Source organism: Stigmatopora nigra, chromosome 11 (assembly GCF_051989575.1).
Source record: "Stigmatopora nigra isolate UIUO_SnigA chromosome 11, RoL_Snig_1.1, whole genome shotgun sequence".
Classification (NCBI taxonomy): Eukaryota; Metazoa; Chordata; class Actinopteri; order Syngnathiformes; family Syngnathidae; genus Stigmatopora; species Stigmatopora nigra.
The window spans coordinates 6823903-6845241 of NC_135518.1; the positions used below are offsets into that span (position 1 = coordinate 6823903).

At 41.8% G+C, this 21339-nt stretch overlaps 3 protein-coding genes and 1 long non-coding RNA gene across 6 annotated transcripts; 1 reads left to right on the forward strand and 3 right to left on the reverse strand.

Annotated features, from left to right (window-relative positions):
• Nucleotides 1–70: 70 nt before the first annotated feature.
• On the reverse strand, nt 71–7088 carry LOC144203882 (putative ribonuclease ZC3H12C). Of its 2 annotated transcripts, none has more exons than XM_077727455.1 (6): nt 6945–7088; nt 4222–4901; nt 3977–4116; nt 3569–3803; nt 3375–3481; nt 71–3255 (listed from the first exon to the last, which is right to left on the reverse strand). In XM_077727455.1, the coding sequence occupies exons 2-6, from the start codon at nt 4848–4850 to the stop codon at nt 1958–1960; spliced, it is 2409 nt and encodes an 802-aa protein (XP_077583581.1). In that variant the 5' UTR covers nt 4851–4901; nt 6945–7088; the 3' UTR covers nt 71–1957. The 2 variants fall into 2 exon arrangements, with proteins under 2 accessions (XP_077583581.1, XP_077583580.1); XM_077727454.1 differs by having other exon boundaries at nt 4222–4906; nt 6945–7082.
• Nucleotides 7089–10410: 3322 nt separating this feature from the next.
• Nucleotides 10411–15106, reverse strand: LOC144204539 (interleukin-1 receptor type 1-like). The gene is made up of 11 exons (XM_077728589.1): nt 14335–15106; nt 13656–13869; nt 13426–13594; nt 13172–13337; nt 12488–12553; nt 12199–12313; nt 11989–12125; nt 11769–11915; nt 11153–11320; nt 10902–11084; nt 10411–10796 (listed from the first exon to the last, which is right to left on the reverse strand). The coding sequence occupies exons 1-11, from the start codon at nt 14396–14398 to the stop codon at nt 10633–10635; spliced, it is 1593 nt and encodes a 530-aa protein (XP_077584715.1). The 5' UTR covers nt 14399–15106; the 3' UTR covers nt 10411–10632.
• Nucleotides 15107–15246: 140 nt separating this feature from the next.
• LOC144204318 (interleukin-1 receptor-like 2) lies at nt 15247–21117 on the reverse strand. 2 transcript variants are annotated; one of them, XM_077728243.1, is made up of 12 exons: nt 20954–21117; nt 19859–19933; nt 18964–19216; nt 18615–18810; nt 18012–18183; nt 17869–17931; nt 17650–17794; nt 16810–16964; nt 16602–16745; nt 16351–16524; nt 15765–15964; nt 15247–15695 (listed from the first exon to the last, which is right to left on the reverse strand). In XM_077728243.1, exons 2-12 carry the CDS (start codon nt 19929–19931, stop codon nt 15390–15392), a joined length of 1881 nt encoding a protein of 626 aa, XP_077584369.1. In that variant the 5' UTR covers nt 19932–19933; nt 20954–21117; the 3' UTR covers nt 15247–15389. The 2 variants fall into 2 exon arrangements, with proteins under 2 accessions (XP_077584369.1, XP_077584370.1); XM_077728244.1 differs by having other exon boundaries at nt 15512–15695; nt 15760–15964.
• On the forward strand, nt 16008–18820 carry LOC144204321 (uncharacterized). Its single transcript, XR_013327865.1, has 3 exons — nt 16008–16078; nt 16364–16495; nt 16616–18820. It is a non-coding gene; the product is annotated as an uncharacterized LOC144204321 (long non-coding RNA).
• Nucleotides 21118–21339: the final 222 nt, after the last annotated feature.

The following is a 21339-nucleotide window of genomic DNA, read 5'->3' on the forward strand; positions in this document are numbered from 1 at the left end:
TGAGGTTGGAATTAACAATGTGACCAAATCACTTGAACAGAACCACTTTTTTTTTCTTTTATTGCCCATATTCAACATGAAAAACCATCCATTTGCAGCAGTACAAAAAGTCCAATTTTTGTGCTTTACCAGTTGACAAAAATGACAGCCACTCAACACATTTTAAAGCATTCAGGAAGGAAAAGGCTACAGCATATTTTGGTTGTACAACAGCTGTTTTCTTTGTTTGAATTAGACCTAATAACAATAAAAAATGTCTAGCCAATTTGACATGAAAATGTTATCCTTAAAGCCGTAATTACATGTTTTGTCTGATATTTTCAACTTCTCTTGAATGTAAATACATTAATCGGCTCTTTGATTTCTAATAATAAGACCAAAATGTTGTTTTTGTCTCAACATTTAATCTAATTTTAAACATGAGCTATTCAGACTTGAAGCATGTCAACTGTTAAAATTTTAACTCGCATTTTTTTTGACATTTTGCCTTATTTTCCTACAAACACAAATGACTTCACCACGAATACTCAGCAACCTGAGCCTGACAATAGCATCTGAAAAGCTTGACATCATAGATCAAACATTATCGGAATGCTCACAAAAATAAGAACACAATATAGCAGTGACACTTTTGTCATAAATACGCAAAAGGTTTCTTATAATCTCATATAAAAACAGATCTCGTTATTAGGATACAATTTGTATCAACAAAGAGGAGGCAGGAATAAACGCCATCCAGGCACCAGTTTATCCACATTTACTGCAGATTATTATTTTTTTTTTATTGGACAGCTAGAAGTGCTTGATATAAAAAAAAAAGACCGATTTGAAATACTAGTGTCAGGCTAATCTGACATTAATAATATAATACCATCAACTGACAAAAATTCCTCTAACTGCCTTGCCATTGAGGAATATGTAATTTAATCTTCTCTGATCTAACCTGTGTTTTAAAAAAAAATTCAAAAAGCTCTTCAAAATGTTAAAACTGTTCTAGAATGCGAAATTTTAAATTGGGAATAAGAATGTCAGCTCCAAAGTAAAACTTTGCTCAGGACAACAACAAAAAAATCAGTCACTCCAGAACTAGAAACTCTGCTCTGAAATTACAAATGTTTGGTTCATGACTACAGACAAGAAAGTTTCCCCTTGAAAATGTAATCCTAGACTTAGAAATTCTGATTTAGAACCACCAAGTCATGGAAACTAGCAAGATCCTGGAGCTTTTAGGATTAGAATTCTGCTAAAAAGACAGTTAAAAGGAGGATGTGATAGTTCATAAATGAACACAATTCTGAAGAATTTCACTGTGTGGACTTTCTAGGGGACTTTTTCTTCTGCTTTTTACAAATGCTCTCTGAGTTTCACTTCCCCTTTGCAGGGGAAATCCAAACCTGCAATAAACACTTGACACAACACCAATAATCAGAGGTAGGCTGCGTTATCTCTTGGAAATACCCTGATATGATTGCCCCTAAAAAAAAGCAAGAACACAAGAACAAAAAGTGCCAAAAATCATGAGAATAATATAAATAACTTAAAATATAAGGAATAAATAACTTAAAAATGCACTGTTACCCTTGAAAGCCTTGACACACAAACCAAATTAGCACACATGTAAATGCCTTCACTTCACAATGTTGCGTTACCTTAAAAATGTCCCTTTATAAGTGCTAGTATAGCATATTTGTTTTCTTTTTTTTCATGTTCTACTATAGCTAGCACTCATATGACGGGTGTTTTCACTAACCTTCATAGCTCCTAAATCTCTGTCCTGAACCTTGGAATTCCGCCCAAATAACGATATTTTTCCTCCCCTTTGATTTGTAACTATTCCCTGAATTTGAGGGTTTTAACTCACGCACAAAAGCTGCCGACTTTCAGCTAACCATTTTGAAAATACTCCCAAATGTACCTTGATAGTCTTTCGAATCAGGGATTGGGGATTAAAACTTGTTCAAGAGCTATCCTGAGATTTCTCCATCAAAATGGCAGCAGCCAGCTCCTGTGCGTCAATCACACTCGGGTTCCGATTCATTACCACCCTCACCAGGTCGGCGGGGAAAATTCCGCAGAGATTCAGGAACACTCTTTCCCGTCTGTCCTGGGACACCGAGGGCCCCTCTTGCAGGGACTGCGGTCTCGTTTGAAGGGGGGACGGAAAGGACATCCGCGGTAAAGGTGCGAGACCACTCGGCGAGGAATGTCTGCTCATCCACGGTGAGGACCAGACTTTCTCGGAAGGTTGTGGACGATTCTGAAGAGGGAAGAGATCGTAGCAAGGTCTTGGAGGTTGTAGATAGTGCTGGTCCCAGTTCATCTGTGCTTGTTGAAGCTCAGGATGATTCCGCCTGGTGGGAAATGGTGATCCTTGATGGTACCTGCCGGAGTCCTGGACTCTGTCCTCTTGCCAAAGGGAGCTCGTTAGAAGTGAGCACTGGGAAAGGGTTGAGCTTTGGGGTGGTTGAAACGTAGGACATTCTGCCGTGTATCTTCTCAGAAGCGGTAGATGAATCGATGGAATGTGAGTTGAAAAGGACTTGTATGGGCTTTCTTCCATATCAAAATTAGTAAGTCTTCTAATTCCAGGTGAAGCATGCTGGCTCAGACCGGGGGGACTTCGGCTTACGGGCCTGCCGCATTGGTTAGGACAAGGATGAGTACGATGGGTGTGGGCGTGGTGGTAATGGTTTTGGCAAACTGACTTGTCCTCCAAAACTAGGTCTGGCGAGACAGATTCCGAGCTGCTGTCACTGCTACACTCAGATGGGAAATACCTGGCTCGGAAATCTGCTTGACAGAAACGCTCGGGACTTTCCGGAGTGCGAAAACCCAGGATTGACGATGTTTTTACTGAAGAGTTGTACCCCAACACCGGAGACTCGGATTGGTTGTAACTCACTCCTGAGGATCCTGGGTTATCCCATACATCTGAATTTCCTGAGAAAGACAACCTCCCTGCCATGGAATGTCCAAAGATGGTTTTGCTGCTTCCCTTGTGTTCGACTTTGGACTGCACTTGGAGATGGTCCTCCAGGAGTTCTGTTAAGGACCTTGAGGCTTTCTTTGGGGTTACCCGGTCGGACTCGGACGGCATCTGGTTCCTGGCCATTAAGGAGTCTTCCATCTGGACTTTGGATATTGCAGAAGACATTTTAGCGCTGGCCCGGAGCTCATCAGCTACAGAACGCTGAGGATGATTGCCCCGTTCCGGGTGGTAGAACTTGCACTTGTGCCCATATGTACATTTCTTGCCTAAGGAAACAAAAATGGCAAAAGGTGGAAATCTTTTGAGGGCTACTATCAAAGTTTTTATAGGCATTATACAACCATTATGTGGTTTCTCAGTTGTCTAGAAACTGGTCATGTTTTACCATAGGGACAGGGCTGCTTCCTGTTTTCGGGTATGACTGGTCGCTTTCTCAAGAAGTTCTCCAAACTGGGTCCATGCCGTCCAAGAGGATCGTCAGGGGGCATGAATCTAATGAAAGTAGAGTGACAATAATTCAAGCTCATTACCTCAGCTCATCCTTATTTTGGGGGAATTAGAAGGGCAAAAAGGACGGACTTGTCATTGACAAAGGAGTACATCAGGAGCCTCTCGTCGATGAACCTTTTCCACTCGGGTTTCTCGTTAGCCAGGTCGCGGTAGTTGTCGTTGGAGACGATGATGCCATCCGACTCATAGGCTAATTTAACAATGAAGCGGTCATCGTAGCAGACGACACGCCGTCCTTGTACACGGCGGGATGGTGTGAAGACAAGGATCTTGTCCTTCTCGAGCTGCCTTAGGACATCTTGGTCTGGAGGCAAATGTCTGGATTGGTCATTTTTAAGAAGCAGTTTGAAATTTCTATTACTCTGATTGAAATGTTAGATGTAGAATGCGGTCCTCTTACAGCCTTGTCAGTTGAGACCCACTCGGTAATACTGTATCATCTATATCCAAGTTCAAAAATTATGGCGTAGGGCTTACCTGTGATGATAGCATCTGGACGGGATTGCTCCTTCCTCCAAGCAGGAACAAAAACTGTGATGTCACTGTGGCCTCTTTCCAAGAACCAATCAATTGCCAGCTGGATGCCTTGACAGGAGAACACCTCCTTGTTGCCATGACTGAAGTAAAACATGAGTGGCAATAATTAACATGAGCTATATTCTTCAAATAGGGGAAATTATGAGAGAAATGACTTTCTGACACAACACATCCATTGATCGTACCTCATGGCCACATTACTTCCGTCCACCACAACTGGCCGAAGGTTGTCTTTGTCCTCCAAGTGTTTGGACGAGCACAGCAGCATGCAGGAGTCCGCCGAGGAAGAAGACGAGTAGTAGGCAGACGAGGGGAGAGGAGACTGAGATCCTCCTATACCTTTTAGGGGCTCGACTGGGTCTGCCTTGGTCCCCAGTTTAACCAGTTCCCCAAGGATGTCATTGATGAGTGCGGATGGGCCTAGTTTCTGCAATACCAGCAACACCAGTTCCTCCGAGTAACCCAACTTCAGAGCAAAGTCCACTTTGGTGCGACAGTTGGTGGTCGACTGGGGGTTTTCCACCAGGTCCAGCCTGGCAGGGGATCCCCGGGTCTGCGCCTGAATGGAAGCCTGGCGTTCATCCTCGCTGTCTCCGCTTTCCTCCGAGAAGAAGCTACTCAAACTAGCGTTGCTGCTATCCAAGCTGTTGGTGCTTTCACCGAGGCCAGAGACTCCAGAAGCTGACGCCGGCGTGGACGAAACCTTCCCGGCGTCCTTCCCGGTGCTCTGGCCGTCCACGTGGAGGTAGTCCAGATCCAGCCCCAGGCTGAGGATGTGGCCTGTCCCATCCTCCACATGGTCCCTCAGGCCCATGAAGCCGTCTCACACATTCAGACCGGGCGTTGGCGAGCAGACTTGATTAAGCTACCCTTTCAAAAAGATAGAGGATTCTTTAAACACAGTTTTCAACTTGATGTTACAGACCATAATCTAACCGATGGTAGAAACAACACTAAAGAAAAATTAGTCAGTTATTGGCGACTTTGCTGCCTAAAAGGAAATTCATAAATACTCTAATCCATCCATATGTGACCAACTTTCGGGTGGTTAAGATGTCACTGCCTTCATTTTCTTGTTCTCCTCCCTGTCCATCCAACCGGGAGGGGTGGGGCTATACGTGTCTGGCTTGCACCTTTTTTAGCAAAGCAGCTGCCAGCCAATCTGTCCTTCTGTCACACAAACTATTGTCCTGGACACTCTGCACAGACGGGAGATTTTTTTGTGTGTGTATTGGTCGTGTGTGTGTGTGTGTGTGTGTGTGTAGGAGGGGGGATATCATATCCCCCTCCCACACTGTCTCGCGAACACACAGACAGGACTTGTTGGCCATACAGCTGCCAGACAGAAACAAATATGACACAATCACCAGCTGAGGCTTTGACTACATTGTTTGAATTGCTTTATTTTCAGCCCTTTTTATTTTCAATATGTTTTACTGCTTAAAGTATTTTGGACTACCTAATTAATATTTTTTTAAATGATCTGTTTGGTGTAAAATGGATATGCTTTGGATTATGAACTGTTCTATGCATATATATTTTTATAATGCATATATATGTACCATTTACATACATATATATTATATACATTCATATTTTGAAAATGGATATGTATTTAGTATGTACTATATTCATAGATGCATCATAATTTTTTGTTATTGTTAGTCAAATCATTATAATCATAAAAGTGCCATGTTTTATGATTAAAGTAGTGAATTGAGCAACAACGTTAAAAAACTACAAAAAAACTTGATTTTTTTGCACAAAACTGATGAAATAATGAAAGTGCTGAGTAATATCAAGTGGGATGGGGGGCATCTGGCAGGAGACGTGCACCTCATGCCTCCACAGTGAGCAGATGCCTCCTCAGCCACTGACCTCCCTCAGGGGGTTACTCCCCCTACCATCAGCCCTAAAAAAAAAAGCCTCCACACGACCCACGGGGCCTGCTGGGCGGCTGCCAGGGACTGACTCAGGAGCGGAGGGGTGGCAGTCCGCTCAGGGGGGGTGCGATAGTACAAAGGCGGTGCGGAGTGGGGGAGGGGGCAACAGATGCCTACTGTGGACACACTCTGAAAGCATCCTGGAACTAGTGAATCCCCCCCTCGTAAACTCAGGAGATGCAGAGCACACACTCAGATGGTTACGTCTGAGAGGTGAAAGCACAAAGGTTACGTTTTTGCCCTAATATTTTGAAGGCTTAATATCAAAAACTGTGGCAAATTCATTAATTTTAGTCAATTTTGTATTGAAATCAATGGAATGCTTTTATTGTCGTTATACAAGTATAATGCGATTTATGTATTTGGTAATTGGAGATTGTGGAATACTGGGTTGAAATAGCTAATTATCCTCTAATTAGTTCAATTATTTTATAGGTAGATCGTAAACATAAGAGAAAAGGTAAGTTATTCCGGTAGGAAACATGTTTCATAACCCAACTTGCTGACATATGTGAGTCATTTTTGGTGGTTTATAGATTTTTGGGGTAATATTTTTGTTGTCATTTGTGTGTTTTTTGTTTTTTGTTCACTCTGTTTCTAGTAGCTTTCCATAATATGCCACTTTAACTCTAAATAAGTGCATAATTTAAAAAAATAGATGATTCTAGACAGACATTGAAGGCTAAAGTTAAATCAAAAAAGTTAACTCACTGTCACCCTCCAAAAATAGGCCCAAAATTCAAATATTCTTCCTGTAACAGTGAATTATGATGATTGTCAATATTACAGGACACTTTTCTATATTTTGCCAACTTACGTCTCCAACATCCTTTTGCCAACCAGAGTCTTAACTTAAATAAAAAAGATGAGTCGATTTGTATCCTCCTTACATACAATCTGACTTGTGACACTCATTTTCATCTAAATTTCCAAACAACACATTCAAAGATTGACTTGTTACTCACCGGACCAAAGGTTCCCAAAAGCTTTTCTGTCCTTTTCCTTGCACAATTTCAAATAAATGTGCCTGGTAGTCAGCCCCCGAGACTCCAAACCACCCAAAAAAAATGCACAATATCCCAAACTACCAGGAGTAACTTCCTTCCTTCTGGGCAGACCGCCGTCAAGTGAGACAGCCCGGGGGCCCCCTTCACCCTGTGGGCCACCTTTTCTGTCTCCTCCCCCATTTACACCCACACAATAGAGAAACAGGTCAGGTGGGTGTGTTGTGGGGGAGCACAAACGGTGCTTTTCAGTAGGCAGCTGCATGCACACACATGCTCAATTACCAGATGAATTTGTCTAAATTATAATGAAAAAAATATCAGGGCCCATAAGGGACATCTTTACAGAAGGGTGTGCTCACTTTTGCTAACTTCGCATCTACTGTGAGTTGAAATCCTTTTTACTAACAAGAGCAGGGATGTCACAAATCCACTAACTTTGATTCATGATACATAAAAAGTCAATTTTACTTATTTTTTTATACATTGAAACTATGTAAATTCATCATGTGATGTGATGTACAGTTGATCCAATTGTGATGTGAGATTAAATCCATAAATGTTATGATCATAAGGAAAATTTAACATATTGAAATAATAAATCAGATCATGTATTTTTTGCTTTGATACATTAGTCCGTCTGTGTCAAAGTGGAGGCCTGGGGGCCAAATCTGGCCCGCTGCATCATTTTATGTGGCCCGGGAAAGTAAATCATGAGTGAGGACTTTCTGTTTTAGGATCAAAATAAAATGAATAGTATAGATGTTTATTAAATTCCCTGATTTTCTCCTTTTTCAATCAGTAATTTTAATTTTTTAACCTTTTTTTTCTCCGTGTTTTTAGTTCAAAACTGTGCATGTTCTCCCCAGGCTGGCGTGGGTTTCTTCCGGTTACTCCGCTTTTCTCTTACATCCCCAAAGCATGCACGGTAGGCTTGTTGAGCACTTTAAATTTCCCCTATGTATGAATATGAGCCTGAATAGTATAATATAATTTAGCGTTATGCATTATTATGCATTATTTGTCATAGATTTTGACTTGTTTTCCTCCGTTTGATATTGAATGTGGTGACATTGTTTATGGACATTCTCAAATGATGATCAGCCACTTTAAGCAGGCTAATTTTGTCTGCAAATGGAGGGAATTTGCAAATTGCACATACATTAGCAATACGGCGTATGCACATACAAATAGGGGCCCCACCCCCAACTAGGAGCGCATTGACTCTTTAATTGGGGCTCAGCTGACAGGTTCTCTCCTCGGGGACCGTGTATTTGTGTGTGTGTATGTGTGTGTGTGCGCATGTGGCAACCATCTGCTCTGTGAACAGGTGTCCCGCTTGCAGGAACATTTACCGAATAACCACCAAATGGATTATCACTGTAACTGCTTTAAAAACATTGGAGAAACAGAATACATTCTTTTAAGATGTTTAGCCACTTCAGTGCTGCCAAACCCCCTCAGTTAAAATTGATTGGACATCTTATTGCCATCAATGGCGGTTTAATTTGCAGTTTTGAAGGGGCGGACAAGTCTGAGTGTTGGAAATTCTGTGCATGAAGTTGGTTTTAGTTGGCAATATGGAATTTGGGGTCTTTTAGATTTTGGGAAAAAGTGCCACTTAATCTTGAATTTTACGATTGTTTATGATAAGCGGAGCCACAAAATAAATGGTTCAACTTTTTCTCTGACCCCAAAGTCACTTATTTTTAGACAAAATACGCATTTTTTTTTATAAAATCAGTTGATTTAACATCATGTTTGGTCATTTCCATGTGTTAATTATGCTATAAATAAAATTCACCCCACTCTCCCTCCCTCAAAGCCACTTTATTTGAGCAATATAAAAAAAGTTTACCCACAAAACGTCTTATTATTCCAAGCCCAAATAGTTAGAATGGTATAAACTCCACATCCAAGAATTCTAAGTTACTATAGAGACTGATGAAAAGTGTTTTTTAAATCTCCCCATATCGCCTGCATATTTATCTTGGTAAATTTTAAATTTTTGGGTGTCATCTGGTAACATCAAAAAACCCCCAAACAACACACACACACACATGTGATGTGTATAAAAGTCTGTCCTTAAATGACCCTGAAGCCAGCACAGGCCGAAGGGCAACCTTTTGTGCCTTCAGAAAAATCCTTAGTGACCCCCACCTCAGTTCCCTACACACACGCACACATATGCGCACACACCACCTGCTGTTGCAGGGGGCTTATGTGGTGGTCTTTGATGGAGGTGGATTGACTGGGACATTACAGAGATGGAGCAGGAAACTATAAGGCTAATCCAATCTCCATGGCAACCTACAGCAACAATAAAAAAATAATGTCGCCATCCTCGCGGCTCAATTATAAATTGCCAAATCAACCGTTTCATCATTTGGAAATCATCATTCGGAACGATTCATTCATTGGCTGGCATTGACGGGGATGGACGTCCAATCCGTTTAACTACAAAAAAATGACGGCTAATGACCAATGAGAGCCCTTCAAATCAAGCAAATGAAGACTAATCAATCAAATGGAAAATAATTGACAAGCCACAAATTAAAAACAAGTATAAAAAAGTAGCCGAATGTGTCCAAAGAGAATATGTTTTAATTAGTTTTTCTATTTTAAGTCTAAAGTGTACTGGCAAATACACACACATGGATGTAAAAGTGTGGGTGTGCGGGGCGAGTGTCGGGTCACAAAGGTCAAAGGAAAACAAAAGCGAGGAGCAGATCCCAGCTGCCAAACTAAACACACGGACCCCCAACCACCTCCTTCCTTTTCAATGGGAGTGTGCCACCGTACACACACGCGCGTCAAGGGGCAATGGGGTTAAAGGTCACGTGGGGGCAGCATGCACGCGTATACAAAATACTACTTGGCAAAGAGGAGTGTTAAAACAGAGCCCAGCTTCAAAGTAGGCTTTTAAGTGCTGTCATTGGTTGCCACTGACGGCACTAGACGTTCAATTCCACCCCCCAAAAAAGGTCATTCTTGCATAAAATAACTTATTAAGCAAGAGTTAAGCATCGAAATTAAGATTTTAAAGGGTTTTATAAGATTAGTGCAAACATGTTGTTTTTAAGTAAGGTTTTGTTTTTAGTCAAATTGGATTTTCTTAAGTTAAACATTAATTCTTGATTCAAAGTTATTCGTGTAACGGTTTCGAACATTTTGGGGCATTTCAAAGTGAGATTTAAAAAAAAAGGTTTGGATTTATTGGTGATTAGGGATTTTGAAATATGGTTTCAAATGATTTAAGGTTTTTAGGTTTTAAGTTTTTAACACAGGTTGTTAAGGGTGTTTACTTGTGTACATGTGTGTAGAAGTATAGTCTCAAATACAGTTTGGAAATTCAACGTAGGGTTTTAATTTAAAGAGTAAGGTTTAAAACACAGATCAGCTTTTAAAAGTAGAGTCTTAAGTGTAAACTAACATATCAAAACTTTTTTTTGAGGGTCTCGAACAAGAGTTACACACAAATGCGTAACAGTGTAAACTTAACTTCCCTCTTGTGGCCAAATTGTAAACTGTATTACAGCAAGCAATCTTTTTGTTTGGGTGTCTGACATCATTTTCTCTGCAACACAAAACCTTGTAAACAATGCAAAGAAACACAAACAAGTACTTTAGGAATCGTTCCCTCATTCCGTCAGGTCTCGAAATATGCTGATGATTGTCTTTGGGGGGGCATGAGGACCCTTAGTTTTTTCCAGAAAACTCTGTTGTTGCTGTTTTTCTTCCATATAAGCGCCCCCTGCCTCCTCTTGATAAAACCCAGAGACCGCGGGAGGTGGCCATAATCTACGGGGCCATCTGGGACGAGAAACAGAATAGCTCCATAAATCAATCATTGACGGCTCTGCTGACCACTCCTAGTTGGAATGGCTTGGTTAATTTGTAGGGAACAAGATGACGCACCTATTTCCACGAGAATGACAGCAGGTGTGTTGTGCGTCAAAGCGTCATACAGACCCAAGTTCTGTACATAAGTGAGCTGTTGCTCCTCAACGTTGCACGTCTTCCACGCCTCCTCCGCCGGCGCCACGATGATAATCAGCCGACGGCATTGGCTCAGGGCCGCCGCCATGGCGTCAGGGGTGGCTGCCACATACGCCACGTTTCCAAAACAGCTGTTGTTCCCTTAGCGAGCAAGTCATTCTGTCGCCTACCTTCTCCCGGCCGGTCGTCTCGGCCCGCGATGAAGAGACGGTAGCCGTGTCGCCCCTCCAAGTGACCCGGCAGCGTCCGCAGGGTGAACTCGGCCACCGGGTTCCGGGTCCTCGTCGTCGGTATGGGGACTGCGCTCACCAAAGCGTCGTACGGGATTTGGTTTGCATCTGCGTGCCGGTAAACACAGAGATATTATTCAGCCCTTTTCAGACATGTTCTATTGTCAGGTAACGTGACATTGTTTAAATCAGGGGGGCCAAGTCCAGTCCTCGAGAGCCTCTAACCAGTCGGATTTCCATATCTCCCTAGAGTTAGGGTTATGTTTAGGGTTAGGTTTATTGTTAGGTTTAGGGTTTGCTTTAGGGTTGAAGTTTTGGTTAGAGATAGAGTTAGAGTTAAAGCTTAGGTCCTCGAGAGCCATATCCAGTCAGTTATCTCCCTCCTCTACCACATAGGGACTATGGAGGAGATTTAGACTCTAGATTTGGACTTTAGAGTACATTTAGATTTTGGATTTAGACTTTAGAGTACATTTAGACTCTGGATTTAGACTTTAGAGTACATTTAGACTCTGGATTTAGCCACGGCATTAAAAATGAAATCATGTGACTGCACCTTGGTGGATGACAAAATAGCCGCTTATCTTCCTGTACGCCAACACCACATCCGCCTTGAAGTAGCCCAACAGGAAAACCAGTAGAAGAAGTAAAAGCGGGGAGGCCACACCCACTGCCACGCTGCTGTAGAACCAGCTGTTATTGGCTAGAGAGATACAGCAAGTAGGACATATTTGGAAGCGAATGTTTTTTGTTTTTTTTTAAATTCAGGCAGGTACCTTCTCTGAGCTGCATGAAGCAGTCTTTCACGCCTTGAGAGTTTTGGACCCGACAGCGAATGGAAACGTTGAGGAAACGGGGAAGGACTCTGGAGATGGTCAGGGTGGACTCGTACATCTGACCTTGCTTCTGATTGCTGGGAGGGAGGGAAGGTCAGTATTTTGCACACACACAGTCACTACGTTTATATTTAGTCGAAATTAATTCACAACCATTCCTCCAGCTCAGGGTCCGAGTCAGTAAAACTCCCGTTCACGATCCAATACATGAAGGCCTCGTTGTCGGAGTCCATCAAGGCCCAGCACTTCAGTTCCACGCGTTGGCCTGCCCCCACGGGGTTATTTATGAGCTACTTAACTCGGTGACGTTCTCAGCCTTTGCAGTCAAAATGGACGTCAATCGCCATCGGTAATAGCGAGCGAGTTAAAACTGTATTTTGCAAGTGAATGACCTAGATTGTATTTGGTAGTAAGCTCGGGTGTGCGTATTTGATCTCACCCATGGTCACGGAGAGCACCTGTTCTTTTTCCTGGATCACCTCGGGTTCCCTTGGAAATGTGAAATCTAAATACAAAAGATTTGGTTACATGCCGAATGTGTGTAGCAGTAAATTTCTAAATAAATCAGGAATCTGCAGTTGAACTTTGGCTTCCATACTAGTGACAATTTGGAGTGTTCAAGTCAGCCAATTATTTATATTTTTCTTTGTGAGAAAGTTGGAATAACCAGAGAAAACCCATGCTTGCACGGGATGCAAATTCCATTTGAAGGCCAGATTGAACCCATGATTTCAGGATTGAGACACACTGCTAATTAAAATTCAGATAAAATAACAACACAATATAAATTGTATAATGTTGTACCAACTAAATTATTTGTCAAAATGATATAAGTTATTTAAAACTGTAAGTTGCACTTTTGAAATGACATTTTTTTCATTTATCAGAAACCAAGAGCATACATACATTAAATTAACAATAGTAAACTGGAGACTAAATAGGCATTGGTTCATATACCAGTCTTTCAAATAACTATAGCATTAAAAAACAACATAACAGTCTTTTGGTGGCCAGATGAAGAAAAAAAACATAAGCCGCACTTGATTATTAGCCAAATTGTGAAAAAAGTGCAAATCAAAGTCCGCAAAACCCGTAAATGGAATTTTTAAAAATGGACACTCACTGGTCTCGATGTCCAGCTCGATGCTAACCGCCGAAGTGTAGTTTCTGCCATCGATGCTGGCATCCACCAGGCAAGTGTACGTCCCCGCGTCCTCTTGGGTCACATTGACGAGCCTCATCAAGCCATTTTTGAGTACACTTATGGTTCGTTCCATTGGCTGACAGTCCTGTATATTTAGAGCAGCAATTTCAAAGGTATCAATCAAATGCATCCAATTTCTTGCAAAGAAACAAGAACAAAATGTCCTTTTTTACCTTCAACCATCGTATATTGCGGCTGTTGTCGAGTCGCAAGATGTGTTCCAACTTGCACGGAAGGCTCTTTCTCACCCCCATTGGGAAGGTCTTCACTTCATCCGCTGGAGGACAAAGTCCCGTCAACACCGACACCCCAAAGTTCACTTTGACCGTTCTCTTTTCCAGCCTTGATAGTGGAAAAACACACCATTGGACCTCGTTTGGAGAGATGGAGGGTGTTTACGTACGTGCTCTCGCAGATGTAGCTGCCATTATGGGATGTCAGGGCGGGCAGGAAATATAGAATCCCGTCCCTGACTTCCACGCCCGAGGGTAGAGATGCCGTCATCCCGGTGGGACCCCCCTCTCTCGCCCAGGTGACGTTATTGTGAACGTGACCCTGCACGTTGGGACACTTGAGTAGCAGAAGGTGGCCTTCCATGACTTGGTAAGTTTCTGCCGCTTCATAATGGTATGGAAAGATAATATATTATATTAATGTACATTGTTTTGTTTTGTATTTATTTTATTTAAACTCTCAAAAGAGACTGTCAAATTTGGAGCATTTATTTTAAAAACCATTTCCCCAATTTAGTGCATTTTGCTTTTTTTATGATATTTCAAACTAATGTTAGTTCAATCTCTTAAGATTTGATCAAATAATATTACATGATTACAATTTAGTTATGGTGAGTCCAAAAAAAGTACTACTTTTTTTCTTAAAACGTTCACCAAATTGTAGTTTTTATATCAATTTTGTATTTAAAATGACAGTATCATAAATCTACATTCACGTCAATACAATTCTCTCCTATGGTGAAAATAAAGACTCACCTGACATTCATTCATTCATTTTATTGAACCGTTTATAGTCACAATAAATTAATAATATATGTACTAACATAAATCAAAAAAATGTGTACTCACCAAGCGTGATGGCCGCATTGACCAATAACATGAGGAGCACATTTACTGACTTAGCCATCCTCATTTCCCATACAATTCTTCAAAAAAAAAGTACAATTAGGACTTCCAACCCAAAATCTACAAATCTTTTTGTATTCTGTTAAATGCTACAAAACAAACACGAGATAACATCAACCATCAACTGTATATACAAAAGGTACAGCTTACCAGTGAGACGTTCTGTCTTCTGTTTGCCTGACCGCTTGTTTCCTCTTTTCATAACGTGACTTTTATTTCCCTCTAATGACCTTTCGACCTTAGTTAAAGAAAGTGACAACCCGCTCGGCCAAAAAAAAAAGCCCCTTTATGGGAAACAAAAAAGAAAATCAGGCCACTAAACCTCAATTTGGTTTTGTATGTAAGATACCTGGAATGAAAAACGATGTATTTCCTCTTTATAACCTATTTTGTAAAAACTAAAAAAAAATTGTAAAAATGAACATAACACATTTGAAATGAACGTGACATTCAAATGTAAAAATTATTTAAAATTATTTTTTAAGTTCACCATTGAGTGCTATAAAGTAATGCACAGTGGATATTTATTTAAGACCTTTAACCCCTTTATAGAGCAAGTAACTTTTTTCCCCCTCATTTAAGTATAATATCAACAATTAGAGGGCGTGTTTTCCATTTTTATTCTTGATTTTAATTGTCTTTTTAATATGAACCCATTTATAAATCAATGCAATGTCCATGAAAGCAAAGTTATTCAAATTAAAATGAAGAAAAACTTAGTAAAGTCTAGTATTCAAGTACTTTAAATAAGTCCCAATTAAAGGGTAAGTAACAAATAAGTTTGAATTGATATCAAAACTGTACAAATTTTCACTTAACCTGACATTTTCCAAAAAAAGCTCACAAAATACATGATACATTGATTCCTTTCTTTCTTTATTTTTAATGTTTTCTAATATTTGACCTTTATCACCACCACCACCACTACGCAACAAAATTCAGTTTGTATTCTAGTCCCATTGCATCCGTCCCTCCGTATGTTTTTTTTTCATGATCTATTAGACCTTAAAGAGGGGGGTCTTTTCAGGAAGCACTATCCTCTTGCCCCTCACCGGCATGCGATATCGGATCTCCTTCCAGAACCTGGACGAAGGAGAGAGATTGGCCGCCTGGTCCGCTTTCTCCCGGTCCAGTGCGGCGGTCTCGGACCGGATGCAAGTGGTCCATCTCATGTGGTTTTTCTGAGACCGGCCACTGTTCTTCCACCAGCGTACGGCGCCCTGAGTCTTGCGCAGGTGACGTACTGACTCTGGGAATAGAGCGAGTTGGGTCGGGCTCACCTCCTCAAGTTCCACCAGAACCACCTGGAAGACCAAGGACACACTTTGGAGAAGAGCCGACCTAGTACTTTGGACTTGTTTTCCTCACCTGACCTTGAGCGTTCTCTCCACGAGTGCTTGATGCATGGCCAGCGCACACTCGTGTCGACTCCGTGGGTCCGAACTGATGTCTGTTTCGTTGTTGTTGTTGTTGTTGGAGGTGAGTTTGTTGTCGACCGTGAAAGAGGAAGCGCCATACAGCAGCAGGAGTCTGCGGCTGGCCTTCATGTTGTCGTGCACTGAGTCCACCATGGCTGAAAGGGGCAGTCAAGTCACCAGAAGTGCATTAAAAAACAAAGGAAGTTATTTCCATTAATGGTTAACAGACTTGATAACATGGGAAGAGTTTCACTTCAAGTGTCACTAAGGTGAGTTTTTAAACGCTTGATGATTTCTTTTTCGCCTGACTATGGTACCAGCAGCGTTGGTTCGATTCCCGCGCTCAGTTGGTATGATTCTGACGGCAAGCGTGTATGCCCTACGATGGATTATAATTTGGGGGGATTACTTAATTCCTGTTAATACATTTTTGATGAAGACGACTTTATCATGTTAATGTGCCTGGAGATTTTTTCTATGGAAAAGGTGTGCCACATCTCAAAAAAGATTATGAGTCAACACAAACTTTGACTTCATTCACCTTGTCCCGGCAGGCCGTCTCGCCCAGGAATGAAGAGTTTGTAGCCGCAAGCTTCTTCCAACACTTGCGGCAGAATGTGAAGAGCAAACCTTTGCATTCCCTCGCAAACGTTTGCTTGGCAGCCCAGCGGGTCCAAAGCCATCACGTAAGCATCAAACGCCTTCACGTCGCTCTCTGCCGAGAAAAAATGCTTTACAGCTACCGACTCCAACACCAAATTTGCGTCTTTAGATACAACATCTCGTCTATACCATCCTTTTCATAGAAAACTGCAAAGGAGCTCCGGAAGAACAGCACGATGTCGATCTTGAAACGCAAATACACCAGCAGGCCGGCGACAATCAGGGCCACCGCAGAACCGAGCAAAAACCCAATGACCGGCGAGTTGTCCGGCTCTGCGAATGCAAGGGAAGCGGAGGGGTCACGACGGGACGGCGGCCATCCTACGGTGACGTTTACCTTGAGGCTGCAAGGCGAAACGAGCTTGAGGTAAGCCCCGAGCGCTGTACGCTCGACACGTCAAGTTGAGCAGGAAGTCGTCCTCCTCCACAAATGAAATTGTCAGCACGGTTTCCAGCCACACACCTTTACGGGGGGCGTCGCTACGCCACATGCTGAGGCACAAGTTGAGACAACAAGGATTTAGCTAGATCTCGAAGAATGTCAAAAATGTATTGCATTAAATTGCATTACAACACGACTTCTAACCTTAAAATTATAGACAACAGTTCAGTATTTTTTGATTATTAGGGTATGCGCTAAGAATGAAAGAAAATATTTACCATATTGGCCCAAATATAAGACGGTGATTTTTGCATTGGAATAAGACTGAATAAGTGTCATCTTAAATTGGGGATCTAGACATTGTACCCATTGACAATGCTAGATGGCTCCAGCTATCTTTAAAGTGAATGCTGAATGCAGTTATTTCAATGTTGTTGTTTTATTACAGTAGCTTGGCTTATGTAAAATCAGAAGCCATTCATTTACAAATGTGATTGCACTTTAGTTTAAGTATTTAAATCAGATATTAAGATGTGATAGACAGTTTTTGCATGATTTCATGGCAAAATAATTGAATATATAATCATTTGTTTTAGATGTACTGTCATTATTTTCTGTATAAAAATTGAATTTGCTGTTCAGAAAGTCTTGAGTATTGAAAAAGAGGGTGTCGTCTTATATTCGGGCCAATACGGTAAATATAATAATACTTGCGAACTATTTAACTAACTATTGTTAGACCTAAAAAAATAACGAAGCATAGACTAACTTCAAAAACATAGCAAATGTCAGTACTGCGTTTGTGAGGCGAAGATCCTCTCTGAACTGTTGGCAGGAATCAAACCGAAGTCATCCAACCAAAGAACGTCCACCATCGGATGTTCGGGAACGGTGCCGATGCACGGCACAAAAACCTGGCACGTCCGCGTCAAACGGGACCCTGGACTCGAATGGTCATCATCATTGGCATTGACGTCAACCAAAATGTCACCTATTTTGCAATTCACTTCTGACCTGGGGACGCTTTGACGATATTGTTGCCCGGTTGCAGCACTTGCGGCTGGAAGCAGTAATCTTCTGCGGGGTGACAACAAACAACAAATGTATTATTTAAGACAAAAAAACTAGAAAGTTGTCCGTCGGAGATCTCGGCCCACCTTGTACCCAGACATCGACAGTCTCAGACACGGACGCCGCCACACCGTTCAGGTCAAAGTTGACGGTACAGGTGTAGGATCCGTTACTCTGGGCGTTCACGTCTCGGATCTTCAGCCGGGCTGGGTCTCGATAGACGTGGTTGTTCGCGCCGTCCTCGATCACATTGCAACCCTGATGCACCCACGTGTCAGTTGCCATGTAGACCCTCTACATCATTTCTTCTCACAAAATTCATAGTCTGTATAGTTGAGCTACATATTTAGAGTGAGTTAGGTGGTCCGTTGTAACATTCTTTTTTTCGCTTCTTAAAGAGTTTATTGAAGATTTGTCTCAAGCAATTGACTCCAAATTTGAGCAGGCCTTGTCCAGCTCATTACTGCCACCTAGAATTTTAGAGTTACGACTCTTGCTAGTCTTCCATCATTTGATCTCTGCTAACCCTCCCAGTTAAATCAGATTGGATGTCTACCGTTGTCAGAATGCAGGCAACAATAGATTCATTCAAAATAAATCTCAATTTTGTAAAAGCCTGATCACGCATGCCCACTTGGGTTTGGACACCACTGTTTTATAATAATAATAATGTATGGCAGAATACTCACTCTGTACCACGTGACAGAGGCGGGGACGCCATAACTGCGGAGCTCTTTCAAGACGTGTCCAACAGGACAGGACAGCGTGTCGGTCACGCCCACGGTGAGCACCTGAGAGGATTTGAATGGGCGACCGCACTGGCCAGGCGTGGGGACATCCACGACTAAGCGGGTGGAAATTTTGAAGCAATCCGAGGCATTTGTCCTGGAAAGCAATTATAATTAATTGGCATTGAATTGATTTGAATTCATCAACTTTACATGAATTCCCAAGCCATTCAAAGTCCTTGAAATTGAACTGAAATAAATTGGAATACCTTTTAAAACTACTTATTGCGATGGCGATATATTGGCTTACCTGAGGACGCACTGGTAGTATCCATGGTGGCCCTCGGTGATGTTGAGCAACCACAAAGTCTCTCCTTTCAGCAGGACATGGCGGCTGGCGTTGAGGAGGCGTTGTCCCGTCTCCGTGTGGTACCACTCCACCCAGTACGACGTGGACGATAGATTGAAGACTTCGGGAGACGCTAAAGTGCAGTTCAGCATGGCCGTGTCGCCCGGGACCGAGAACACTCGCTCAAATGCCACCCCATAGTCACGACACATTTCTGACAAAGACACAAATTTAAATGAACTTGGAATAGGATGGAACCACACTCAACAATAAATGTAATTTAACCTTACACTAAACTTAATTCAAATTTTGTTTTAAATTTTGCTCACAGTTTGGCTCTATTTGCCCCGCCTCCACCCTGACTTTCAGATCCAACCTATCGAAAGTTGTTTGCCTTTGTCTTCCCTTCAAAATATGTAGCTCCTCATAATACGGTGGTGAGCCCTCATGAACACACTGGAGTGTTGTTATGAATTATATTAATCATTTCTATACGTTTCTTTATTTGGGAGTCCTCTTACTATCAGAGCTAGTCAGCTCAGTTGCATTTCTACATTTTTTTTCAGCTTCTCATCGGGGTGTTGATGTGATTTGTGGCCAACCCAAGCCATTTCCGGCCTCTGGTTTGAATTCCTGCCAAGTGAATGACTACACTCCCAAGAACATTCAGCTATTTTCCCACTCTTGCCCCAAGCACACTTTGCTATTATCCACTGTTATGACACTAAAAATCAATAGTCCCCCCCCCTTTTTCCAGGATGACCCAAAGGTCAAGGTTAGCTGAGTAAACACTTTGTTGACTCGTACCCGACCAGGACTTTCCCTCTCTCCTCCCACCACCGGTAGTGGTACTCACCACCATTCGCACGAGTCCAACCGATGCTCATCAGAACCGATGCCAGCAGGAGGGTCGGCACATGGACACACATGACTGTAGGGCAGATTGCAATGGGATTAAGTTAAATTTATTATTGAGGTTTGCCACAGATTTCAGTTTTAGGCGGTTCAGTTTCATAGGGATCCGTTTGCTTTGAATGCAGCCGAGGGCCATGTTATTAGAGGGTGTGCACACTTGCGCAACAGGGTACTTTTACTTCCCCCTCCCAAAAACGGTTTGTTCAGCACCTTCAATTAACCCTTTCTGGTTAAAGTGGCCATTAGTCAGAAATTGGGATTATTTTAACTCATTCACTTCCAGGGAATATGTTGTGGTAGTTACTTAAAGAGGGACATTTATATTTTAACTTGTTAACGGCAATAGATGTCCAATACATTTTAATGGGATTGTTCAATTGCTTCCATCTTATTGTAGTTAAATTATATTGGACGGTTATTGGAGTCAATGGCAACCAAAGAGTTAAGATATGTATCGATACAAAACAATAAAAGGGATAAAATGCACTCCCCAATGCAAAATATACTAGCTATGTTTTAACAATGTTTTTTTGTTAATTGGATTTAGATTATATATGTGGGTTTAATGGGATTCAAAATATTTTTGGTTTTATGATTTAGGTTTTATATTGAACGTCAAATTTCTTGTTTGTAAAATCGTCAAAAAAGCTTTACTTTCCATTTAAAATTCAAATTTCAATTTGTATAACGTTGTAAAAGTACAGAATCAGAAGTAACATTTCCCAACAGTTAAACTTTGAAAGACATCTATTTTGAAAAACTTCCATGACTCGTCCACGCACGCTCCACATTCATTCTTTTTCCATTCCGCTTATTCTGGCCAGGGGTGCTGGACCCAAACTACATTCAATAGGTGGGGTTCACCCTCAGGTGAATGCCAGCCAATCACAAAGCACAAACCACCAGGTAAAAGCAAAAGGTATAAAATGCAATTACAAGTAACAATTTCAGCATCCAATCAGTTCAATTTGGGGGTTTAGGGTGGTCTTGGTGAAGGAATCCCGGGTGACCCCAAGGTTGAACGCTTTAAACTCACCTGTGTGGAGACGATGGTCAGCTTTTTCATGTCAGTCATCAGCGACCAAAGGAAATAAAACCGGCGTTGTTCTGGTCGCCAGCCGCACGCTTCCTTTCCTGGTCCGTGTGAGGAAAGAAAGACACATGTTGCAACTTCTCTTGAGTTGAGCAATCGCTTCTAGGAAGTGCGATTTTACACGCAAGTCCAGGCTTATTTATGTGCATTCCATACAAGTGCTTCACTATCCTGGGGGAAAAAATCTGTGGCTCCCTCTGTTGCTTAATGGTGGTGTCGTGCCTGGAAGACAAGCATTCATTTATTATCAGTTTTTATTTTAATGACTGTAGTATCTTTGTTGAGGGCAAGAGTAAATATTTTCAGGTTTTTTTCTACATTTTTATTTT